This window comes from Macrobrachium rosenbergii, chromosome 13, assembly GCF_040412425.1.
Source record: "Macrobrachium rosenbergii isolate ZJJX-2024 chromosome 13, ASM4041242v1, whole genome shotgun sequence".
Classification (NCBI taxonomy): domain Eukaryota; kingdom Metazoa; phylum Arthropoda; class Malacostraca; order Decapoda; family Palaemonidae; genus Macrobrachium; species Macrobrachium rosenbergii.
Genome location: NC_089753.1, coordinates 23,692,774 through 23,715,632, shown reverse-complemented (window position 1 = coordinate 23,715,632; position 22,859 = coordinate 23,692,774). Strand labels below are relative to the sequence as shown.

General features: G+C 38.2%; 1 protein-coding gene across 2 annotated transcripts; it reads left to right on the top strand.

The window, feature by feature from the left end:
* On the top strand, positions 1 to 20,694 carry LOC136845027 (heterogeneous nuclear ribonucleoprotein U-like protein 1). 2 transcript variants are annotated; one of them, XM_067114716.1, is made up of 12 exons: positions 1 to 157; positions 2,488 to 2,767; positions 9,901 to 10,161; positions 10,532 to 10,836; positions 11,199 to 11,384; positions 11,986 to 12,108; positions 12,741 to 12,992; positions 14,346 to 14,514; positions 14,761 to 14,907; positions 15,692 to 16,869; positions 17,753 to 17,923; positions 18,654 to 20,694. In XM_067114716.1, the coding sequence occupies exons 2-12, from the start codon at positions 2,650 to 2,652 to the stop codon at positions 18,849 to 18,851; spliced, it is 3,108 nt and encodes a 1,035-aa protein (XP_066970817.1). In that variant the 5' UTR covers positions 1 to 157; positions 2,488 to 2,649; the 3' UTR covers positions 18,852 to 20,694. The 2 variants fall into 2 exon arrangements, with proteins under 2 accessions (XP_066970817.1, XP_066970819.1); XM_067114718.1 differs by having other exon boundaries at positions 5 to 157; positions 17,762 to 17,923.
* Positions 20,695 to 22,859: the final 2,165 nt, after the last annotated feature.

Sequence of the window (22,859 nt, the reverse complement as noted above, 5' to 3'; positions counted from 1 at the left end):
GTCTGCTGAAACGCTTAGCTGGCTTCGAAAAGCACAGCTCCTTCCTTGAGAGATGCTGATGTAGTGATTTTCTGTGACGTTTCCGAAATTCCTCAATGTCCCAGTGAAGTAACTCGAGTGTCCGGCTCGTTCGGAAAAGAAAGGGAGCGTCTGTGACGTGAGTGACCTCTGATTTTTGAAGGTTGGGCCCAACAAAACATGTCTGGCGACATTGTTATGATGGGCGTTCGTGATGCGGCAAAGTGTAGCCATTTAGGATACTACTAGCTTCTTCTACCTCTTCGGTTTTGTTTATTTTCTCGCTTTTTTCCTTTTTACCGGAAGGAACGGCAGGTTTTGTTGACTGTCTGAAGTAATTGGGGAAGTGTTGAGTTCTTTAATATGGTTGAGTCATTGACCAAGTGTTAGGTAATAATTCATAGGCTGTCAAAGGCCTTTGACTTGGGACCCGGTAGGCTTTCGCTCAAAGGACAAGGATAAGTTTTGCTTAATGGCGTGCCGTTGTAAGTCGTGGGAGGGGTGGCTCATTTCGGGTCGATAAAAATCCCCGAAAGTCTCGAAAATGGGCCATTTTGATTTTTTTGTTGATGGTTGTGGAACAGGAGAAATACTCGGGCTTATTACCATTGGCATATGTACCCAATACCCAAATGCCGTCAGGTTTCTTTTGTTTTGGGGGGGATGGTTGGCCTGCATTTTGTGACCCTCTGAAAGATTGAATGCTTTTGGATTTAAGCTTGGCCCTGTTTCTTACATTGCTCTGATTGTTTGGACCGAAAGACCTCATAGCCTATGCTTAATGTGACTGAGGTCGTCCTGGACGTGTGACCAATCGGATTTAGGAGCGGATGCAGAGTGGGGAAGACGGGGTTGGCGTGAGAAATTCTAACCTCTCCTAGAATGCTGTGTCTTGACCTAACCAGGCCTTGGTAATCCTACAGTTTAGGGGTCCAAATGCACTGCATTACGTAAAGTCAAGAACAACACACACTTATTAAATATTTATTGAGTCATGGAAAATAAGGAAAAAATGAGCAGTCTATCTACTTACAGAAGTAGAGATTGTTAAAAAAAAACAAAGGGAGTGAAGGGAATGTAAATAAACAAAAACAAGTCTTAAGGGATACAGACCCATAGAATTTTGAGAAAATCGCACATCTCTGCTTCTGTAAGCAGATAAACTGCTAATTTTTTCAGATTTATCAAAATTGGCTGCTGAAGAACAAGAGCCTGTGCCAGGTCCCTACCTGGTTCCTAAGCAGTCACTCCACAAACACAGCTGCGGGCACACTGCACTATTCATGAGAGGTGCAGTGCTTTATTCCCTTTGTTTTTTTACAGTCTCTGCTTCTGTAAGCATATCTACAGCTCATTTTTTAGCAAATATATTTCTGTTTGCAGATCTGTTGAAAGAAGAAATTGAAAACAGGAAAGAAAACTTAAACATACACACAAGGGAGCAGTGAAATTGGACCCCCAAACTGTAGAATAACCCCGGCCTTACCATACTAACCTAACTTATGGCACTGCGGCCTGAACTTCGGCATCCCGAAGTAACACTGAATATTCCTGCTTCCCTACTCTGCTTACTACAGGTTTAAAATTTCATGCGATCTATTCATCAAGCATTGGGAAGACTGAAGACCACTGCCATGCCCCTCTGATTTTGATAACTACCGTTCATGTGCAATATGGACGTCGTGTTTAGTACCAGCCCCTTGGCGATAAATGTAAAAACATAAGCAAAAGATGGAAATATAAATATAAACAAAGGACTTAAAAATAAACATAATCGTAAACAAAAGGTGGGTAATATTGCAGTCATTTACTGGTGGGGACCAGCCTGTGGTAGTAGTCTTCAGTTTTTCCAAGCATTTGACATGCCAGCAAATAGGAATTATAAGGACTTTTGGTGGGAGGTGCTGTTGGTCTTACCAAATTTAGTAACCAGGTGAATATTAGTACTCCCAGAATTGTTGATAGTTCACCATCAAGGTCACTTTCAAATGGTTTAGAACATGCTTAACAACTCTTATTTTATGATATTGCAGAAATGGAAGTGCTAAAGGAGTTATTGGAAATTTTGTTGTTTCTGCTCTTAGGAACTAATGCATAAATAAGACTCCCAGGGTTGTTGGGTGGGGCCTTTAAGTAAGAAAGTATGGAATTCAGGACTAAGTTAAAAGTGTTTTATTAATCCTGGCAGTGTTTTTCTTTGGTAGGAAATTAAATTTTTTTTGGTTTTTCTGAAACTGCATGAACTAAATTAATGGCTGAAGTCCACATTAAAGTATGTCATGCATCTCATGTGTTGCTGAAATTTGTAGGAAAAATGCTGAGTCAAGTTTCTTATTAACAAAGACGTATATTCATAAGTATTTTATCTCCTTGCGTGAAACATGAATTACTGTAATGGGTTGTTTGTTATTTAAGTGATAGAGTATGGCAACTTTTTAAAATTAAGTGTTTATCATTTTTATTTTTCAGGTTGTGAAATGGGGAAATAGTACAAATTAAGATTTGCAACAACTGTTGGACGTTTCTATTGAAAGACTTTTGAGAAAGACTCAAGTTTGATTTTGCTGAAACCAGTTATTGCCTTGAAACCAGGAACATTACTGTTTGTCTGGTGGAGGGATAACTGCAATAATGGATAGGCAGTATATGCCTTACTGGCCCTCTGGGCCAGGCCAGTATCCTCCTATAAAAGAGGAACCTGACTACTCAAAAATGGGGTATGAAGATACACCAGGTGGTGGGGCTTATGGTAAGTGCAATGCAGTGTTGCTTTTCATATCTGTAAAAATATTCTCACTTTTCATTTTGCTATGTTGGTCAGCTCATAGCTAGGCTAGTTGCCTCTCAGCTTCTTTAGTTTCTAAGATTACATTACATTTTTGGGAAGGTAATTTCATAGTTAGGTCACAGCAGGAATCTTTTAGTAAACTGTGCAGTATTAAACCTCACCTAAGAAAAGGCAAGGCTGTTGGAATTAACTTTTTCTTAATGATAAGGTTAGTGGAAGTAAATTGTTTAGTAAATTGTTGTGAGAAGCACTAATATAAAGATGTCTATGTTGTAAAGCACAGTAAACCCTCCGTATTTGCGTTCTCACGATTCCCGGATTTCTCTATGGAACATATACAGTATACACGTTTTTTGCTGAAAATTCGCCCATTCACAGTATTTTTAACTTAGAAATATTCACTAATTACTGTATTTTAGAAATATTCACTAATTACTGTATTTTCATCTCACTTTCATGACTAAATGCACTTTTTGTGATTAAACTATTAAAATACTCGGGTAGTGCTCGAGTTACGATAATTCGATTTTGCAGTGGGGTAAGCAATTAATGCTGACACGACAATATTTATAAAATATTTTTTCACTTCCCGCGGGCGCAGGCAGCAGCGTACAATCAGGCAGTGAGAGAGACAAAATTACAATAGACCAACTTCTTTTCTTCCATCTCTTTATCCCATCTTCTAGCTAAAAAGAAACTGTTGTTCTGCTTATCACCGAATCAGATAACAACAGCCATTTTGCTTGTATTTCAACGATTGTACAGTAATACACAATTACTGTAGTTATACTGTAATAAAATAGAATAGGACTGATATATTTTTACATTATACTGTACCCTTATTCGGTAAGGATAAAAGATCGGCGAGGAAATATACTGCTAAATTTACGCTGCAAGTTGTAGCTGAAGCTGAGGAAAACAATGTTCAAGCTGCTAATGACTATAAATTATCATGCATCAGCAACATGGATGAAACTCGACCGTAATTAAAATCGGAGAGAAAGTATTTTAATCAAAACTACTGGGCATGAAAGAACACATCACTGCCATTTTTACACTGATAAACGGTAAATGCGTAAAGCTCATATTATGATGAAATCAAGTGAAAATATTGAACGGAATCTTTATTTTTTTTACACAAAACTAACGCCCCCAAACAGCCAACATCATCTATTAACGAAAAAATAGCTAATTTAATTTCACAACGAGATGTATTTGTTATGTTTCGACTTAAAAACACTTCATATAACGAAAAAAACACTTCGTATAACGAAAAATAACCATGCCCCTTATAAATAAAGTATCTAGAGATTCATTTACGCTAACCAGAAGCAAGAAAAGTGCTCTGAACTGAGTTAAATAAAGCTAAATAAACTTAGCGCGTAAAGATTCATGGAAAAGATGCATATTCACTATGTTGATGTTTGTATATTACGATATGTGAATATAGAGTACGGTATAATGTAGGCTAGCTACTGCATGTATAATGATATACCATAGTGTAGGCTAAGCTTAATTCTTATTTGTTATTCAATTTCTCTTTGTACTGAATTATCATAGTCACACTGCATGAACCTCCAGAATTAGCTGATATTAATAATTACTATACCGTATATGTATAGAGTATACTTTATAGTGTAGGGTAGGCTACCGTATATGTATACATGGTACCGAATACCATAGTGTAGGCTAGGCTATATTCGAGATACATTTTTTCCAACAAACGATGGTTTTTTTGGAACCTAACCCCATCGTAAGTAGGATAATACCTGTATAAGCATTTTTATTTTTTTTTTTTTTTGTGTTTGAACTATCATAATAGGCACTTCTAAGTGTTTTTAGAAGGGTTCTAAGTATTCATGGGTTTTAGCTATTTGCAGGGGTGGGTTGTGATATGCATCCCCCGCAAATGGGGTGGGTTTACTGTACAGTATTCATTATCACATCTAGCATGGGTAATCCTACTTGCTGTTTAGCGAGTCAGAACTTATAATTATCAGTAACTGAGTGCTGTAGAATAATTTTTAGGTTAAGTGATAAGTTACTGACTAAATAATGAACTGGACACCTATTTACAATTTAAACTAAATTAGACTGCAGTAAATTACTTTTTAATCCTTATCAAATGAAATATTTTTTAGTCCCGCCAAGCAGGTTCTGAGAGTTGGGAATTAGAACCATGTGGTCCTTTTAAAATGGTGAATGTATTATTACAGTAAACCCCCTATTCACGCTCATGATTCGCATGGACTCACGATTCGGGTTTCTCTGTGGAACAATGCCTAGCCATTATTCCAGGGGAAATTACTCATTCCCGTATTTTTCACTGAGAAATAATCACTAATTACTGTATTTTCATAATTTTCATGAATAAATGCACTTTTGTGATAAAACTATTAAAATACTCAGGTATATGGATTTTTACAGGGTTTTTCTGTGTTTAAACTATCAAAATGGGCAGTTCTAAGTGTTTTTAGAGGGGGTTTTAAGTATTCGCGGATTTTAGCTATTTGCAAGGGGGTGTGGGACGCATCCCCCGCGAATACGGAAGGTTCACTGTACTATTCTTTAGTAGGGGCTGCTAAACTGGTGAATGGATTATCATTATTCTTTCTTAGGGGCATAGTTTTTCCTGTATTTTCCCTATATTCACAGTTACTTCCGTAGGGCAAAGTTCTTATGAATTTGTAAATAATATATAAAACAAAGTTGTTATTGGCAAATAATGTTCATGCTGCCAAAATAGCATGGTCGAGTGGATACCATAATCAGGAGTTGATTTTAGAAGTTCCTGTGTAGAATTCCTAAGTAAAAAGAAACAATAAAAATTTGTTATTTAATTGAGAATACATGAAAAATTTGGCAAAACTGTGCTCAGGAGAGAAATAATTATTCAGAAGCATTGTTCCTTACCAAAGTAATAAAAACTTGTTTTATAGCAACCCCATAAGTTTACCACTGCCCAATTCTATGGTTAGTAGCTACTGTAGACACATTCCAGAGAAAAATATGATTTCTAAATATTTTGACCAAACTCAGAAAGGTTAGTAGCAAGTCTAATCCCAACTGAGATGTTCAAGAACCTCTGAATGATTGATGTTTCACAGCCATTTTTCAACTTCTGTGGTGAGGGAAATTTCGGAGAAAACAGGTGTACCATAATGAGACTGATGGAGCCATGTCCTGTTCTTCATTCGTTTTCAGGTATTGACTACTTCATCTCAGCACAGTACATGTACTTGTGACTCGTTTCCTTTGGATCTTTGGCACTGGTGCTGGAGGATATGCTTAAAGCCATGAAACTATATCATTTCTCTGCTTCTCGAAGAAAGAAGCTTTTAGCTTACATGGTTGCAAATGATGGTGGTTTGGTCCTCCATCAGTTGTGCATGGAAGGCTTTCCTTGTGTGATTGTGTACAAATTCGCTCAAGCACTTGCCTTCGGCCAACCAGTGGTTGAGCCTGTTAGGAACTCTAGCCTCCATCGAGCAGTTCGTCATGTTGGGAAGACTCCATACGAGAGGTGTTGTAATTCTTCCTAAAAGACAGCTGGGACAGGAGAACTCACCCAGATTCATTTGTTTCCTGTAACTCCGGAGATCAAGACAGAGCTGCGATGGTAGCTGTCCGAAAGAAGACTTTCGGAAGGAAAGTCTCTCCTTCCTTCCTCAGAGCCCCGACATAGACTTTTACTCAGACGCATTGGATCTGGGTTGGGGAGCCCTTCTGGGGAACATGGTCCCTGGAACAGAGTAATCTTCATATCAACATGAGAGAAGTGAAGGCAATCCATTTAGGCCTACAATCCTTCTTGAGTGTGACTTTCAACAAGACAGTGGTGGTCCACTCGGACAACACCACCACTCTGTCTTGTGTCAGGAAGCAAATCGCAACTCACTCCTTCTCCCTCTGCTAGGCAACAAGGGACCTTCTCCTGTGGGCATAGCAGAATCGGACCAAGATCGTCACTTGGTTCATACAAGGCAAGTTGAGCGGACTCAGCCGTTGCAAACAGGTCCTTCCCACAGAATGGACTATAGATCCACTGGTATGCACCGACCTGTGGAAGCTGTGGGGAAAACCGACCCTTGACTTGTTTGCAACATCGAGAAATCATCGCCTTCCGCTGTTCTGTTCTCCAGCCCCGGACTCTCTGGCATGGGCGATAGACACCATACTCCAGAATTGGTCGAACTTGGCCTTTATGCATTCCCTCCATTCAGCATGGTCAGGGAAGTTTTCAACAAATTTCTGACCCATCACAATCTGCCAATGACCTTAGTAGCTCCGTTCTGGCCTCTGGAGAAGTGGTCCTCTGACCTCCTCAGGCTGTTAGTAGACTTCCTGAGGCTGCTTCCACAAAGACTAGGTCTTCTCAGACAGCCTCATTTCAGACGATTTCATCCAGGACTATCCACTTGCCCTGACAGGCTTCAGACTGTCAGGAAACTCATCAAAGTGAAAGGCTTTTCAAGACCAGCTGCAGAGATTGTCGCAAGATGTAGAAGTCAGTCTTCTTGCAATGTCTACCAAGTCAAGTGGACAGTCTTCTGCAGCTGGTGTAGAAGACATAACATCTCATCTTCTCAGACCTCTGTGATGCAGATTGCGGATTTCCTGCTGTTTTTGAGATCCCCTAGAGGTCTGTCTTCCTTTAACATTAGAGGTTACAAGGCCATGCTGGGTTCTGTTTTTAGACACAGAGACTTGAATCTGTCGTCAAACCAGGATCTTAGCGACCTAATCGAATCCTTCGACACATCCAAGCAGAGGAAGATGGATTCGGTTGCCTGAAATCTCGATGTAGTCCTGAAGTGGCTGTCTGGTTCCCATTTCAAGTCCCTTCATTCCATATCATTAAGGGATCTAACTAGAAAGACCCTCTTCCTTTTCACTTTAGCAACTGCCAAGCAGGTCATTGAACTGCTGGCTATAGGTAAAAGGATTGGATTCTCGCAAAGAGACGTAGTCTGTTCATTTACTCTCAGTTTTCTGGCCAAGAACGAAGTACCGTCCAAGCCCTGGCCCCGTTCTTTTACCATTAAGAATTTGATGCGATCCTTGGCCCAGAAGAGGAGTAAAGAGCTCTTTGCCTTGTGAGAACCTTAAGATACTACTTGGTCAGGACTGAGAAAATCAGGGGACTTTCTAGCAACCTCTGGTGGTTGTGAAAAATCCTTCCTGACCCCTTTCTAAGAATGCATTGTCATTCTTTCTAATGGACCTTATTACCGAGGCACATTTGCGAATTGGGGAGGATCTCTTGCCGTTGGTTAAGGTTAAAGCTCACGAGATCAGAGCAGTCACTACCTCGTTAGCTTTTAGACATAATTTGTCTATCTCTTCTATTTTACAGTCCACTTATTGGTGGTGTAAATCGATTTTCGTGACGCATTATTTACTTGAAGTGGAAACTGTTTGAAAACTGCATTACCCTGGGTCTGTTGTCAGTGGCTGGCATGGTTTTGGGGGATGAAGCATAGGAAGCATTCCTTCTATCCTCTATCTCTTCACCTTGATATCAGGTGTCAGTCTTGGGGAGCCGGAGGTTACCATGTACCTGGAATACCCACCAGTTTTTAGTGGATAGATGGTGGTTTTTAGTTTTTCAGTGTAGGTGACAGTGTTGTCTGGTTGTTTTTGTTGTGGTATTGCGCTGAGGGCAAGGGCATTTATTGATGCTTTGCTAGCCCTCGGACATGCCCTACGCTGCAAAGCTCCCACCTAAGTAGAGGCGCTCCGCGGCTACACCGCCACGCCACTACAGGTTAAGATGAGCACAACCCGAGGCAGTATCTTCCTGCAGTAGCTTTCTCACCAGATAAGGTTACAACAAGCATTACTTTAATGCTAGCAATTTTTTACATTTCAAATTCATTGCCATTACTGAATGTTTTGGAGTAGAATATGTCCATGTATTCCACCTCCTGTCCTTATGGAATTATGCTATGTAATTACTTGGTAAGTTACATGAAATTTTTATTTTCATGATAAAATTAAGTTTCATATATACATAATTATCAAGTAATTACAGAATTGGATCCCTCCCTCCTCCCCGCTCGTGGACAAGGGCCACAAAATAATTGAGCTCTTCAGCTTTGTTGTACCTATTGTTCCCTGAAAGTGGGTGGGGTTAGTCACTTACACGAAAAACAATAGAAGTGCTACTGTGATTTTTTAAATTTAAGCTGCTGCACGAGTTGAAACTATAGCTATGTAATTACTTGGTAAGTATATATGAAACTTAATTTTATCATGAAAATAGCTACTTAAGTAATAGCAAAGTGATGGGATATTTTAAAATCAAAATATATTTACTATAAACCTATCAGTTTACTAGTAGATGGCCTTCTCCCAACCCCTTATTTCCTGTACAGTAAACCCCCGTATTCGTGGGGATGTGTACCACACCCCCCACGAATAGCTAAAATCTGCAAATACTTAAAACCCCTCTGAAAACACTTAGAACTGCCTATTTGGATAGTTTAAACACAAGAAAAATCCTCTAAAAATGCTTATATCTGAGCATTTTAATAGTTTTATCACAAAAAGTGCATTTAGTCATGAAAATATGAAAATACAGTAATAATTAGTGAATATTTCTCACTTAAAAATACTGCGAATGGGCGAATTTTCCGCGAATAAGGGGTAGGTACGTTCCACAGAGAAATCCGCGAATACGTGAATGCGAATACGGGGGTTTACTGTAATAAGTCTAAACAACAAAGGGAATTATTTACCACCACTAGAGGCACTGATGCCTGGTATGGATACCTAGTCAGTTGGTTGGCCTCTTATTTCCTTGGCTGTGTCTACAACAGCAGCTGACCACATGATTAGGCAATGGTTAATTAATGTGTTCATTGAAAAATAAATTTATTTAACTTTAGTATCATTATTATTATTGTGATGATGATGATTTATTGTAGTTCTGTTCAGTATTTCCAGTTGAGAGATTTTTGACTAGGTCTAGATTTTGCTCTCGGCTACACTTTTTGATGAGGTGAATTCAGTGTTTGGATAGTGTATGTGTTTTGTACACAGTTCTAATTACAGTATAATTGATATTGAAATATATCTTATTTTTTTTTTAGGCATTAAGAGGGAACCAGATGCTGATCAGGAAGGTCCACCACCAAGGACTTTTTCTGCTAATGTTAAAGTTGAGCCACCTGAAATCAAACAAGAATTTGCTGAACCAAAACAAGAACCCTTTGAAGAGAGACGAGGTGAGAAGCGGCAAGCATCCAGCCAGCAAGGACCCCCAGATTCCAAGAGATATCGTCATGAAAGTACCGATAAACATACAGATGATGATCCTGATTATGATAAAGAGGCAGTGATTCTTGACTGGTGTAAGTTTGCTTTAACATTTTTTTCTTTTGATTGAAGCAAGGGGGAATTGCTTTTATAATTTGCATAATTGGTGTTACTCAGAACATTTGCCTTTAGAAAGTTTCATTCAATGATGTACAGTCTTCAACCAGAGTTTCATCCAGTGATGAACGGTTTGAGACACTTCTATTTCTACAAAATAGTGATCCAGGTGGTACTTAATGCTACATTAGTTAAGTGAGATTTTAAACTTTCTTGTATCTTTTTAAAATTATAGCATAGCAATTAGAGCCCAGTTATTATTGACAGATTTTGCAAAACTCGCCTTAAATTCATTCTTATGTATTTATGAATATCTATGCCATTTGATATGTGACTTTTGCTCCACAGACAACAGTGATTTGAGTTTGATCATAGATAAGGAGACCTTCTTGAGTGCGAAACCTATGACCTCAGATGGTTTTGCTTATGTATGGCATGGAGTTCGTGCTAGATATGGCTTCCTGCGTGGTCGCTTATTCTATGAGGTTAAAGTAGAAGATCACTTGGCAGTTCCTCACCTTGAAGAGGAACAGCATCCCCACGTTGTACGATGTGGGTGGTCCATTGATGATGCCGGAATGACGCTTGGAGAGGAGCCCTTCAGCTATGGTTATGGTGGAACAGCAAAGGCATCCACAGACTTGAAATTCAAAGTAAGATATGATTTAGAAATTTTGCATGGTTTTTGCACAAGTTTACAACCAAGATTTGAGAATGAAACATTTCTACTCAGGTTCTTTTCCAAGAGGAGTTTTTAGCATGCCTAAGGATAAATGATCACAGTGGTGTAATGCATGCAAATAGTATGTGACAAAATCATTTCTGCTTACACAGGGCTTGCCAGAATGATTTGTCCCTAGGTAAGAAAGGAAAATTCAATCACAGTACAGTAATGGTAAAGAACACTGACAAATAATCTTACAGAGACTGACTGGAGGAGATAAAAAGTAAAAGACTCCACGGAGAGTTTATGGAAAACGGTCCAAATTTAAAACTAACCAGTATTGTTCCACAGGATTATGGACGACCCTTTGGAAAAGGTGATGTCATAGGCTGCTTTTTGGACATGGATTCTGAGCCCATCACCATGTCATTTAGTGTGAATGGGAGGAATTTTGGGAAGTGCTACGAAGTGTCTCATCGTAGCCTACAGGGAAAGGCTTTGTTTCCTCATATCTTGACCAAGAATTGTACCTTCAAGGTATGTATTTGGAACTTTATCATTGGAATTGTACATTTTCTTCTTGGAAAGTTACAAGTTACATTTCCTTGTTTGTTCCTACTTGGCGTTATACAAGAAATATATATTAAATTGGTTGTATTTAAACCATTTATTATTTAAGAGAAGTTTGGAGTTGTTATAGATTACCTATCTTACTATTTTTGATATTCTGTGTATGTGAATCATTAGGCTATTGAATATCCGCTATATTTCTTATTGCATCGAAACATATTTGCCTCCTGTTTACTGCCCTGTAACTTAGTAATTCTTTATTACTAATAACCTATCTGTATATTAAAATTTTCAAGAACTTTAGTATTTCCTCTAATTAGGAGGAAGTAGATTTGCCTGGGAATTGTAGGGGCTCTGCATTGTAAGTTAAGAAGAGTGGTTCATGGGGCAATGGTACAGGTTAAAATTACAATCCAGTAAGTTTGGCATAAAAAAAAAGTAATCTGTGATTTTATTCTCATCAAACTGTTTTCTCTGCATCTTGAGAGAAATTGAATGCTTCGCCACAGTAAACTCAATACTTTGTACCTATTTCACATGAGGCTAAGTGGATTTTTATTACCAACAGGTGAACTTTGGCTCAGAGTACCCATGGTTCCAGCCCATGGCAAGATATACATTTGTTGGTCAGATCCCTCTGGAGGAGAGGGTGTTGGGTGCACAGGGGCCTGAGACACGGCAGGATTCTGAAGTAAGTATTCCCATTGTAAACTGCTTTTCATATGGTTTGAAATATTCATTTTAGGAAGGCTTGGAAACTACAGATTTTTATGTTTGTAAGTGTTGCTTTTGACAGATAATTTATTTCTCAAGAAACTTTCAGTATAGCAAATGTAAGTACAGTAGCAATAAGAGATTCTGTTTAACTTTTCTTTGTTCATCCAGGGTAGTTAACAAGGCTTGGAGGTTATTTTCTAGAAAAAAATTATATTAAAAACGTGCAGCTACTGACATTGCAATTTATGAAGGGTAATATAAAGTATTTTATCAAAATATTTTTAAAATCACATTCTTAATACCAGTTCTGTGAGTTAGGTTTGACTTGGACCTCATGGCAGTTACAAGATGATTGGACAGCCGTATCAATGTTTTCTTGGGTATCGAAGGCATTATCGGGTTTTTTCATTACATCAGTGTAAAATGAACTCAATCTGTTTGCTGTAGAGGAATGTGATAGGAAATAACACTGTGGCAAGCACTAAAGAAAGTGCCTCGTGTACATCTGAATGGTAGGAAATTCATTTTTGCTTTAAAATTTGTTTGCCACTGCATGAAACTGTATTCCTTTTATGATAAATGATTCATTTCCTTTATATATTTCAGGTTATCATGATGGTAGGCCTTCCAGCTTGTGGAAAGACCACTTGGGTTGAGAAATACTGTAAAGAGCACCCAGAGAAGAAGTTTTATGTTTTGGGAACCAATTTCCTTATCGACAAGATGAAAGTAAATGGTCTTGCAAGGAAGCGCAATTACCATGGCAGATGGGACGCCCTCATTGAGAAGTGCACTAAGTGTCTCAACAAACTTCTGGAGATCTCGTACCAACGAAAACGTAACTTCATCATTGATCAGGTAAATAATAGGATTTGGAGTAGAATGGAATATAACAGTTAGGCTGGAGCCTGTGAGGTCGTGCAGCGCTGAAGAGGAAACCGAGAGTAAAAAGGTTTTGAAGGGTGTAACAGCATGAAAAACTTTGCAGTTGCACTATGAAACAATTGTCAGGAGAGAGTGGAAAGTAAGAGGGTAGGAAGAGAACATGAATGAAGGTACAGTAAAAGGAATGCAAGAACAGCACTACCCCTTACGGGGATATAATAGGAAGTGAAATTACTGCAATTATTACTGATCCTTTTTAACACATGACTATGAAGGCCATTCATTGTTTAGTTTGATAACTGCAAATCTTGATGTGTACTGTATGTTTGAGGGGACATCTGTAGAATGTCTGATCACCTCCTTTATTGTGGGTCTGGTTAACTGTTCAGGAAATTGTTGTTTTGAATTTGATAGGAATCTTTATATACTCTCATTAGAAGTATACAGTATCAATCTTATGGTTATTGCTAAAGTAAACTTGTATGTATAAAATGTTTGCTTTTTCATATTTTTCAATGGACTATTGCAGCTTGTATAAAGTAATTGGACATGAGGAGTTAAAAAGCTGCTTTTCAGCATAACTTTGAATAAATTCCCATCAGAAAACTGAAAGGAAAGTGAGTGAGCTGGGGTTGCTTGCAAGCACTGCTTGTACTCCTCCAGTTAACTTAGATGGTCTGCTTAGTGCTGTGAATCTACTTGTTGCTGTGAAACAGATCAGGCTCAGTGTTGGATCATGGAATTAATTGTATCAAAGAAACAACATGCACAAGTAATTTTGACTTGTAATGGAATTGGTCTTTCTCATTTGATCCCTAGATATTTGATGAGTATCCTACATGATCCAGTCCCTATATGTACAGAATGTGAAGTAACACTTAACAGTTACAACATACAAAATACAGTAGACAATGAATGCCAAGCCGTGGAAACAGTCAGTCATCTGAATTTGTCAATCTCGACTTTTGTACAGAGCAATGAAAAAAATTTTTAAAAGCTGTAATTTAATAAATAGAATGGAAACTTTTAGTAATAAAGACATCCCTCAGTCCCACCCTGTGGTAACTGAATGAATTAGCTCGGTGGTGTGGTTAAAATATTTAATAATACTTATTGTTGTGGCCAACAGGCAGAGGCCTTTCTGAGTGTATAATTTGATCATATAGGAAAACTTCAGTGTAATGTGTATTTTCATTTGTTTTTTGTATGCAGTGGAAAAACTTTAATGGAAGAATTGATTGTAAATCATATGGAAGGTTCAACTGTAAATTTTTAAAATCTTTTTGCAAATTTTATGTAATTTTGCTTTATAATTTTCTCTTTCAGACAAACGTATATCCCTCAGCACGCAGGCGTAAAATGAAAGGATTCCCAGGATTTTATCGCCGAGCTGTGGTCCTCATTCCAGACGATGCAGAGTTCCAGAGGCGTACTGAGAAGCAGATTAGACAGGAGGGTAAAAATGTTCCTGACTCTGCTGTATTGGAAATGAAAGGTATGAAAATGTGAATTTTTAAAGCAGTTGTTGCATAATAATTTAACTGGTTCCAAACATGGTGTGTTCACTGTGGAACGTAGGCATTAAATTTTTTTAGATACTTTTATTGTCTTTATCTACTCAGATTTTGATCTTATCTAATAATCGACTTTTAAGATAGCAGAAGTATCCTGTACATGTATACTTTATTCTTTTATTGATTGCATTTATATATTTCTGATGTCTTTATTCGTTTTCTATCAGCCAACTTCACAATACCAGAGGTGGATGATGAAATATTTGATGCTGTGGACTTTGTTGAGTTGAATGCTGAAGAAGCTGGCAAATTGGTTGAACAGTACAACCAAGAGGCACAAAGGGCAGGTTATGTCAAGAAGCCTGTGAGAGGTGGTAAGTCTTCTAGATTATTAATTGTGATGATAATGTGATTGTTTTTGTCTTTATATGGAAGGTTTTGGATGAAATGTGAAAAAAAAGGGTCGACTAACAATAATTAGCAGCTTGGGTTCTTGCTTATGTATTGTAATGAGAGTTGTGAACTGTTTTCTTTGCTGCTTGTATTGTAAAATCTGTTAGGTACTGAAGGGTAGAGACAATTTGGAAGGTAGAATTGGTTGGTTACTGAATACCTACAGAGTTTGTGTAACAGATTCCCTCTAACCAACTTTAAACAGAGCTCACATTTAATGGTCCCTGACAAATTCCATGACGTCATTGACCTGCATTATATCAAGCTCTTTGATTGCTTGGTTAAACAAAATTGCTAGATTGAAATAAATCCAGTCAGTATGTATGTTTTCTGTCCCAAATCTATCACCAAAGAGAGGACTATGTACTTCTGTACTGAGTTTAATCTCGTTTAGGTCCTTATCCTTTCTACAAGACTGCTGTATGGTGGTTATTGTGACATACTCAACTGATAGTTTTGTGACAATTTTTGAGACCACCTTCACAGATAATTCAGGAACTGAAGTGGTAACTAGATCTTGTCAACGACGTACTCAAACCTAGAACTAGTTAACAACAGATGCAAACCTAGAACTAGTAATGAAGATTTATTTGGTGGTTTTTTTAATATACGTACTTCAAGGTAATCAGATTAATTTATTGATCATTATTGTATTTGATGAAATCGATTTTACCACTCAGTTTCCTTATTTGTCCTGTTTTTCAGGTCGTGGTGGTGGCAATTTCCGAGGTGGATGGAACAGAGATCGAAATTCTAGTAACAGTCGGGGTGGTTATAATAGAGATAACTTCGGTGGGAATAGCAGGGACTCAAACAGTGACCAAAGCAGTGAAGGTTCACGTGGTGGCTTTGGACGAGAGAGTAGAGGAGGCTTTGGCCGTGGCAGTGATGGAGGGCGTGGTGGTTTTGGTAACAGAGGTGGATTCAACCGGGGTGATAATGGTGGTGGGTTTGGTCGAGGGGGCGAGAGTCGGTTTGACCGAGGTAGTGAGAGTAGATTTGACCGGGGTGGTGAGAGTCGATTTGACCGTGGTGGGGACAACAGTCGATCAAGGTTTGACCAAGGGGGCGATAATAGTCGAGGTGATGGTAATTGGGGTGGATTTGACAGGAGCAGTGATGATGGAGGTCGTGGAGGGTTTGGCAGAGGTACTGACAGTAACAGAGGGGGATTTGGCCGTGGAGGAGACAGTAGTCGAGGAGGATTTGGTCGTGGAGGTTTTGGAAACAGGGATGGTCCTGGAGGGTATGGTATGGACAGAGATAATCAGGGATACAGAAATAATAATGAAAGTTACCAAAGAGATAATGAATTAGGTGGTCCAAGAGGTTTTGACGGAGATCGGAGCTCAGGTAATCGGGACTTTGACAGAAGTGATGATAACCGAGGAAGGTATGGCCAAAACAACTTTGGTAGAAACAGAGACTCATTCAGAAGTTTTGATAAAGATAATCGGGGTGGAGATAATTATAATTCAGGAGGATTTGGACAGAGTAATTTTGGTGGCAACAGAGATATGACAAGAGGACTTGATATGGACAGGGGTAATAGAGATTTTAGCAGAGGCGGCGGTGATAGTGGTCGTGGTAGCTACGGCAGAGATAATTATGGTGGCAACAGCAGGGATAACAACAGAGGGTTTGGCTTTGATAATGGTGACCGAGGCAATTTCAGTAGGGATACACAGAGAAGTATGGATCGTGATTATAATCGTGGGGGTAGTGATAACTTCGGTGGTAATTTTGGTAGCAGCAACAGAAGCTACAGCATGGATCGAGAACGAGATTCTCGGAGTGAGAGCAGCAGCCTGGGAGGGTATAGTCGTGACAGTTTCGGTGGCAGCAATAGAGGATTTGGCAGCCATGACAACTTGAGAAATATGGTGAGTGTGCAGATGCTTATTGGTGGGACCTCTTACCGGTGTGAAGGCAAGGTAACTTATGGCATAGTAAAATATCCAAATTTTGGGCACCAGAAATGTGATTGAGAATTAAGATCTCTTGATTGTTTATGTTAACAATGTACTTGGACACATGAAGATAGATGATTTTTGTTGTCTTTTGTCATATTTTTGCCTTCAGCTCCTTTGTGTAAGTGGGACTGCATGTATGATGATTTTTTATTGACTCGTGGTTTTTCCTCAAAATCATGAGCCAAGGGTAATTTATTACTTAAACATTCATCATTTGCTGTGAAGGCTTTCATCATATATTTTTATTGGATGCATGGTACTGTACTGAATATGTTGTGAATCCATTAACACTGTAGTACAAATACAAATAAATGAAATTTATGCTGAAAATGTCGAACAGTTACAGTTTGATACAACTACTGTTAATGTGTTGTCAGAATTAATTAAAGAGGGCAAATGCATTGGCAACTTGATGGATGTTAATAAAATCAGTTGTAGTGGTTATTTCATGTTACTGGAATTAGATGTAACTGTCATACAGTTGTATCTTGTGTTTTGGCCCCTAATTAGTCTTGACTTAATGTGACATTTGTGATGTATGACTTCAGTATGACTTTAAAATTAAGTGCAGGTTTAGTGGTTTACACGATGAATTACTATTGCATGTAATCGTCAAATGATTGATTATTCATCAAAATCTTGGGTTACCACAACAAAGGTCATTGACAATATTTCTCTTGGGCAAAAGTGGGAATATAAAATTTACGTTATTGTTCTTAATATCAGTCTCCTTTGATACTGCATCCATAGCAGTGAGAAGGACAGACAGAGTACAGTACATTGAAATCCTTAGGGTAATCAGGGAGGTGGAGGCGGAAGCAGTGGTTATGGGAACTTCGACCAGAGTGACCGCTCAAGTGGGTACAGCAGTTTAAGCAGCAGCAGTGGAAGTCTCTCCTCTGCTGGCGGACCAAATCAGGGCAGTGGATGGAATTCCTATAACCAACAGCAATACTGGGGACAAGTAAGTCCGTTATTTTTTAATGTACGACAGAGGAGGAATACTTTTAAAGGGAATAGCAGAAAGGTTGTGTAGCATCTCTTCATGTAACAACTAATCAGTTTCTGCATATACCCGGTTGATAACAGTAGAGAATGGCAAGGTGGCAAAGGAAGTTTTCTGCTCTAGCTAAGTTACTTTTGTTTTCTCTTATCACCATTATTTTAAATTAGTTTAATAACAAGACATCGTAGGGCTCTTCTAGAGAATCTTAGGACTTGCCTAAAGGATTTAATCTTGAAAGATAGCTGAGTATTGGAGGAAGGTAAAGTGTAAGAAGTTGGACAGCTAAGCCAGAAGAGGCCAAAGTCAATGAAAGGAAAGTAACAACAGAAATCAGAGCAGCTTGGGTCATGCTGTCCTTAGTTGCATGTTTTGTCCAAGGTTTTTTCTGCCATAATGCAGCTACATATTTAACAATAAAGGCTTACTCACAGATAACATTCAGTAAAAATGTTCACCGCTGAAGAGGCTTGGGGATTAGTCTTAAACGTTTGTTTTGTCTTATATGACAGAAACATTTCCGACCTTTGTTGTCAGATCAACAGTATACTGTACCAAAAGAATAATTCACCTATTTTCATATTGACATTCAAGTCAAATAGGATTTAGTGATGACCTCTCAACCTGATAGAAAATCAAAAAAGGAACAAAGGTGTTTTGAAAAAGGTAGTGACTAATTGTTTCATTACAGAATGATGGTGGATATGCTAATCAGCAGATGTCTGGACCAAATCAACAGTCTTATGGGAGACCATTTGACCACGGTAACACACCTGGTGAAGGTAGTGGAGGATGGGGCCAGCAGAGTGGAGGTGGAAACTTAGGTGGATCAGGGCCTGGTGGCCAGCCATGGAATTACGGATCCAACTACCGTGGGCAAAGGCCATAAAAGCCTCTTAGGTGTAGGAAATTAAATTTTGTATTTTCTGAGGTTCAGTATTGTGGTTATAAGAGATCATGTGTCTTGCTTTAATCCAAGCCAGATTTTCTTTACACACTGTACTACATAAGCTCATGTACGACATAAGCTTCATCTATCATAGATGTGGCTCCATTTTTTTTTTTTTTTTTGATAGCTGCAGATTGACAGCTATTTTATGTTTATTTTAGGAACTAGTTTTACTTTAATGAAGTATTTTTTATGAAATTGTTTTAAATAATGTTTGTGTTCATTCATGTTTTGAAATGACGATACTTGGTCAAAAACCAAATGTAAACTAGATTTATTACACGTTTTGATGTACAGTAGGTGTATGTATAACTGCTTATAACCATAATGAAGAAAAATCTCTATTTGCTAGTTTTAGAACTTGAGGATTGATAGAGGGATCTTTTGTTCCGATAAAGGAGCATTTTATTCCCCCATTCTAGGGGTTAGAATTTACTTAAAAGGCAAGAAAGAGAGAGGTACGGAGGGAGGTTTTATGTCTCATTGAAATATATATTTCTTGTACATCTGACTACATTATACAAATGCTGCTGTTATGCCCAGGCAGCGTATGTTTTTCGATTAACATTCACATTTTAAAAATGTTCAAGTTCCAAGACATCGTGTTCCCTGTTTTACAAAGTTTTCATATGTAATACTGAAAGTCTTGGTGTGCACATTCACACAGTAGTACTATATAATTCCACTGATGATTCAGCTATGTTCATTTTTATATAACTATAACTAATGGACTTGTGGGTAACAAAGACTATGTTGCAAAGTAACTGAGTTTTTAGTTAAAAATTGCATTTACAGGAATGTAGGTTTCATTATTCCTCTTTGTGTACAAAAGCCGTGAATTTGGATGGCATGAATAATGAGGATCCCCTGTACTACAGTGTTGAAACATTCTCAAAAAGGAACAGTAGTTATCAAGAGATAGGTATATAGAGGTGGTTCAGGAATTCTCTTCTTGCTTGTTAGAAGTGGATGAATAGTAGTAGCTTAAGTGATGGTGCAATGTATGTTTTATATGAGTCGTAGTGACTATTTGGTTCTTACATTGTAAATACGCTGGAAATGCTGTCTTCTCGGAAGCACTTTCCCGTCTGCTGTTGTGAGAGAAAATCGATTAGTGGCATAGCCAAGTTGGATCTGGAGGTCCACAAGGTTAGCGTAGGAATGTTAGAATGCTCTGTTTAAGGTAAGATGTAAAGAAGTCAATTGTACATGTTGCATAGAAAGTTTAAATAGAGTTTAGTTTCCTTTATTTCTTCCTCTCTGAGCAGTTACATCTTACCTTGGAAGTTTTTATAGTTAACACTTTCTAGGACACTTTTTAGGAATACTTGCATGAGTCGCCATTTTATTAGGCCAATAGTTCTTAGTGCTAGGACTGTGTAGTGAGAGAATATTGTACAAGAGTATCTCGCTAGGTGTAAGTTTGATTGTTTATTATAATTGCACCTTCAATTACCTTTAGATTATTTACTTTTCCACTTTTGAAAATTACATTTTGTTAAGAGTTAATTTATTCATGTAAGATAGTGCTGCTGAATTGGTGGTAATCTTATTCATGCATCATTTTTCTTTAATCTAAATTTATATTGTATCACTGAATTTAGAAAGATAATTAAAGATATTGTTTATTTAAAGGTGTTAGTATTTCACATAATCCTCTTCATTGCACGATTTGTGTGATTCAGTGTTTTGTGAGGGTGCAGATGTTTTGGAGTTCAACCTTACTGTAGAGGATGTCAAGTAAATGTAAATTGCAACCACAATAATTAAAGTGTAATGAAAATGGAGTTCGTTATTAAACTAAGAATTGGTCCCAAGGATTAGTAGAAGTTTACTGGATTGTAATACGTTGCAAGATGACTGTATTAAAATGGAGTTATGAGAAGAAATTGACTGGTTTATGCATACTGTACAGGACAGTTTATGAAGTGACACTTTTGGGGATCTTGAACATTTTAATATTTACCTTCAGTATTTTGTAATGGATATAAGGGTTCAATATCAAATGTAATTAATAATGGAATACTGTTTCCAGTACTAAAATGCCACTGATTTTATGATATTGTTCCATTTTGCCTAGAAAGAAGCATCAGTATTGTGTACAGTACAGTCGGGTTGTATTAGCTGGCATAAAACTACCCAAGTTATGGATGCCAGATTGGAAGAGTCAGCAAACTTTCTGAAGATGGGAGTCCTATTTTGATTCAAGGTTTTATTTCAAAATGTGCACATTGCAGAGTTGAGATATTTTACAAATAATTGAAAAACCTTGTAAGGGCCTTCTAAAATCATAAAAGTTATTTCCTAATAAATCCCATAAAAGAAACAAACTTGATTAAGTCACTGACTTAAGTTTGTTCCTTTTATGTGTCTCTTAATTAAAAAATGATCTCGGGTTACAGAGAGCAGAAATACACAAATGAAGCTGTTTTGAGGTTTGGAAGCCATAAAGTGAAGGACCCCACAGAGGGTTAGTGCCATCGATGCACCTCACGGGGTGCACTGTAGGCATTACTGAAGGTTCTTTGCAGCGTGCCTTCGGCCCCTGGCTGCAACCTGTCAGTCCTCCTATGTACCTCCATTCATATCTTTTTCCATCTTGCTATCTACCCTCAATTTCCTTTCCAGGACTGAATAACCTATTAGGTCCCAGTGCTTGGCCTAAACTCTATGCTCCATTCCGTTTCTAAAGTGAATGAGCATTTCATGAATATTTTTTTGAGACGAGTCAAGAGCAGCCTTAGCTAGATAAGCTTGCAGTACTCCACATGCATGAAAGTGTAGGTTTGTATGTTCGGACAACGTATCTCTTTAATTTATGTTTGGGCGCTCTGTATATGTCAAGATTTTGACCACAAAACAAGCTGAAAAATGTTTACTCCTAAAACCATATTTTTAATTATAATTCTAAAATAAGAAACTACACCGTTTTATAGTAAACTACAACTACTGTATGTAGCAGTCCTCTAATTACTGCTGTTTGAAACAAAGTTTGACTTTTGTCACATTTTAGAACATTTACCTGTGAACTGCGCTGTTAAATGTTTTCAATGTTCGTGAAAATACAATAACGGTGTTCCTTATTGTTAGAAAATGACGGAGGTAATTTTTTCTCTTACACACCCAAATCAGAAAAAGTCAAGTTTACTTGTTAGGCTTATATGGGTTCAGTAGCTCAGTGCTGGAAGTTCCAGTTGCCTTCTTTGTTAAAGTGTTACACATGAAGCTGAAAACAGCCTCTTTGCTCAAATACCATCTTGGTAAGCTCAGTGTAGTTTTCAAGATGACCGAGATGAAATGCAATCATTGGCAATTATCAGCTAAACAATACTCCAATTATACTTGGTTTGAAAAAACAATGACTGAAAATACCCAATAGGCTTGTAAGGAAGGCACTGAGTGACATACTGGCTGAGTGTTGTCTAGGTTATTGGTGGTTCTTTACGCAATCTATGTACAGAATCTTCGAAGTTGTTATTGTCTCGTGCGAGGCGCAATGTAGTTTCTACACAAGGCAAAACAGAGATTATGTTTCGGACATCTGTGCTTGTCGATAGACAAACGGATGGCGATTGTGAGAGACATAAGTGTACAGTGATAAAACATATCAATGGAAGGGGCAGGAAGTTCCACATATGGACATTTGCATGAGGTTCGAGACAGATTAATGAATACAGTGCAGTAGCATAATACTGTATATGTGAAGAATCGGTGGAACATTATGAGTACATGATCGGAATGCTTGCATGGAAATGTTAGTGGTGATTGTACATGAATCGATACAACAATGGTTAGAGAGAAATAGACAGGAATATTGTATGGTAGAAGTTGCGTTCCTTCGAGCGATGGCTGCTGGCTGGCGCACGGGAGTGAGGGAGAGAGAGAGAGAGAGAGAGAGAGAGAGAGAGAGAGAGAGAGAGAGAGAGAGAGAGAGAGAGAGAGAGAGAG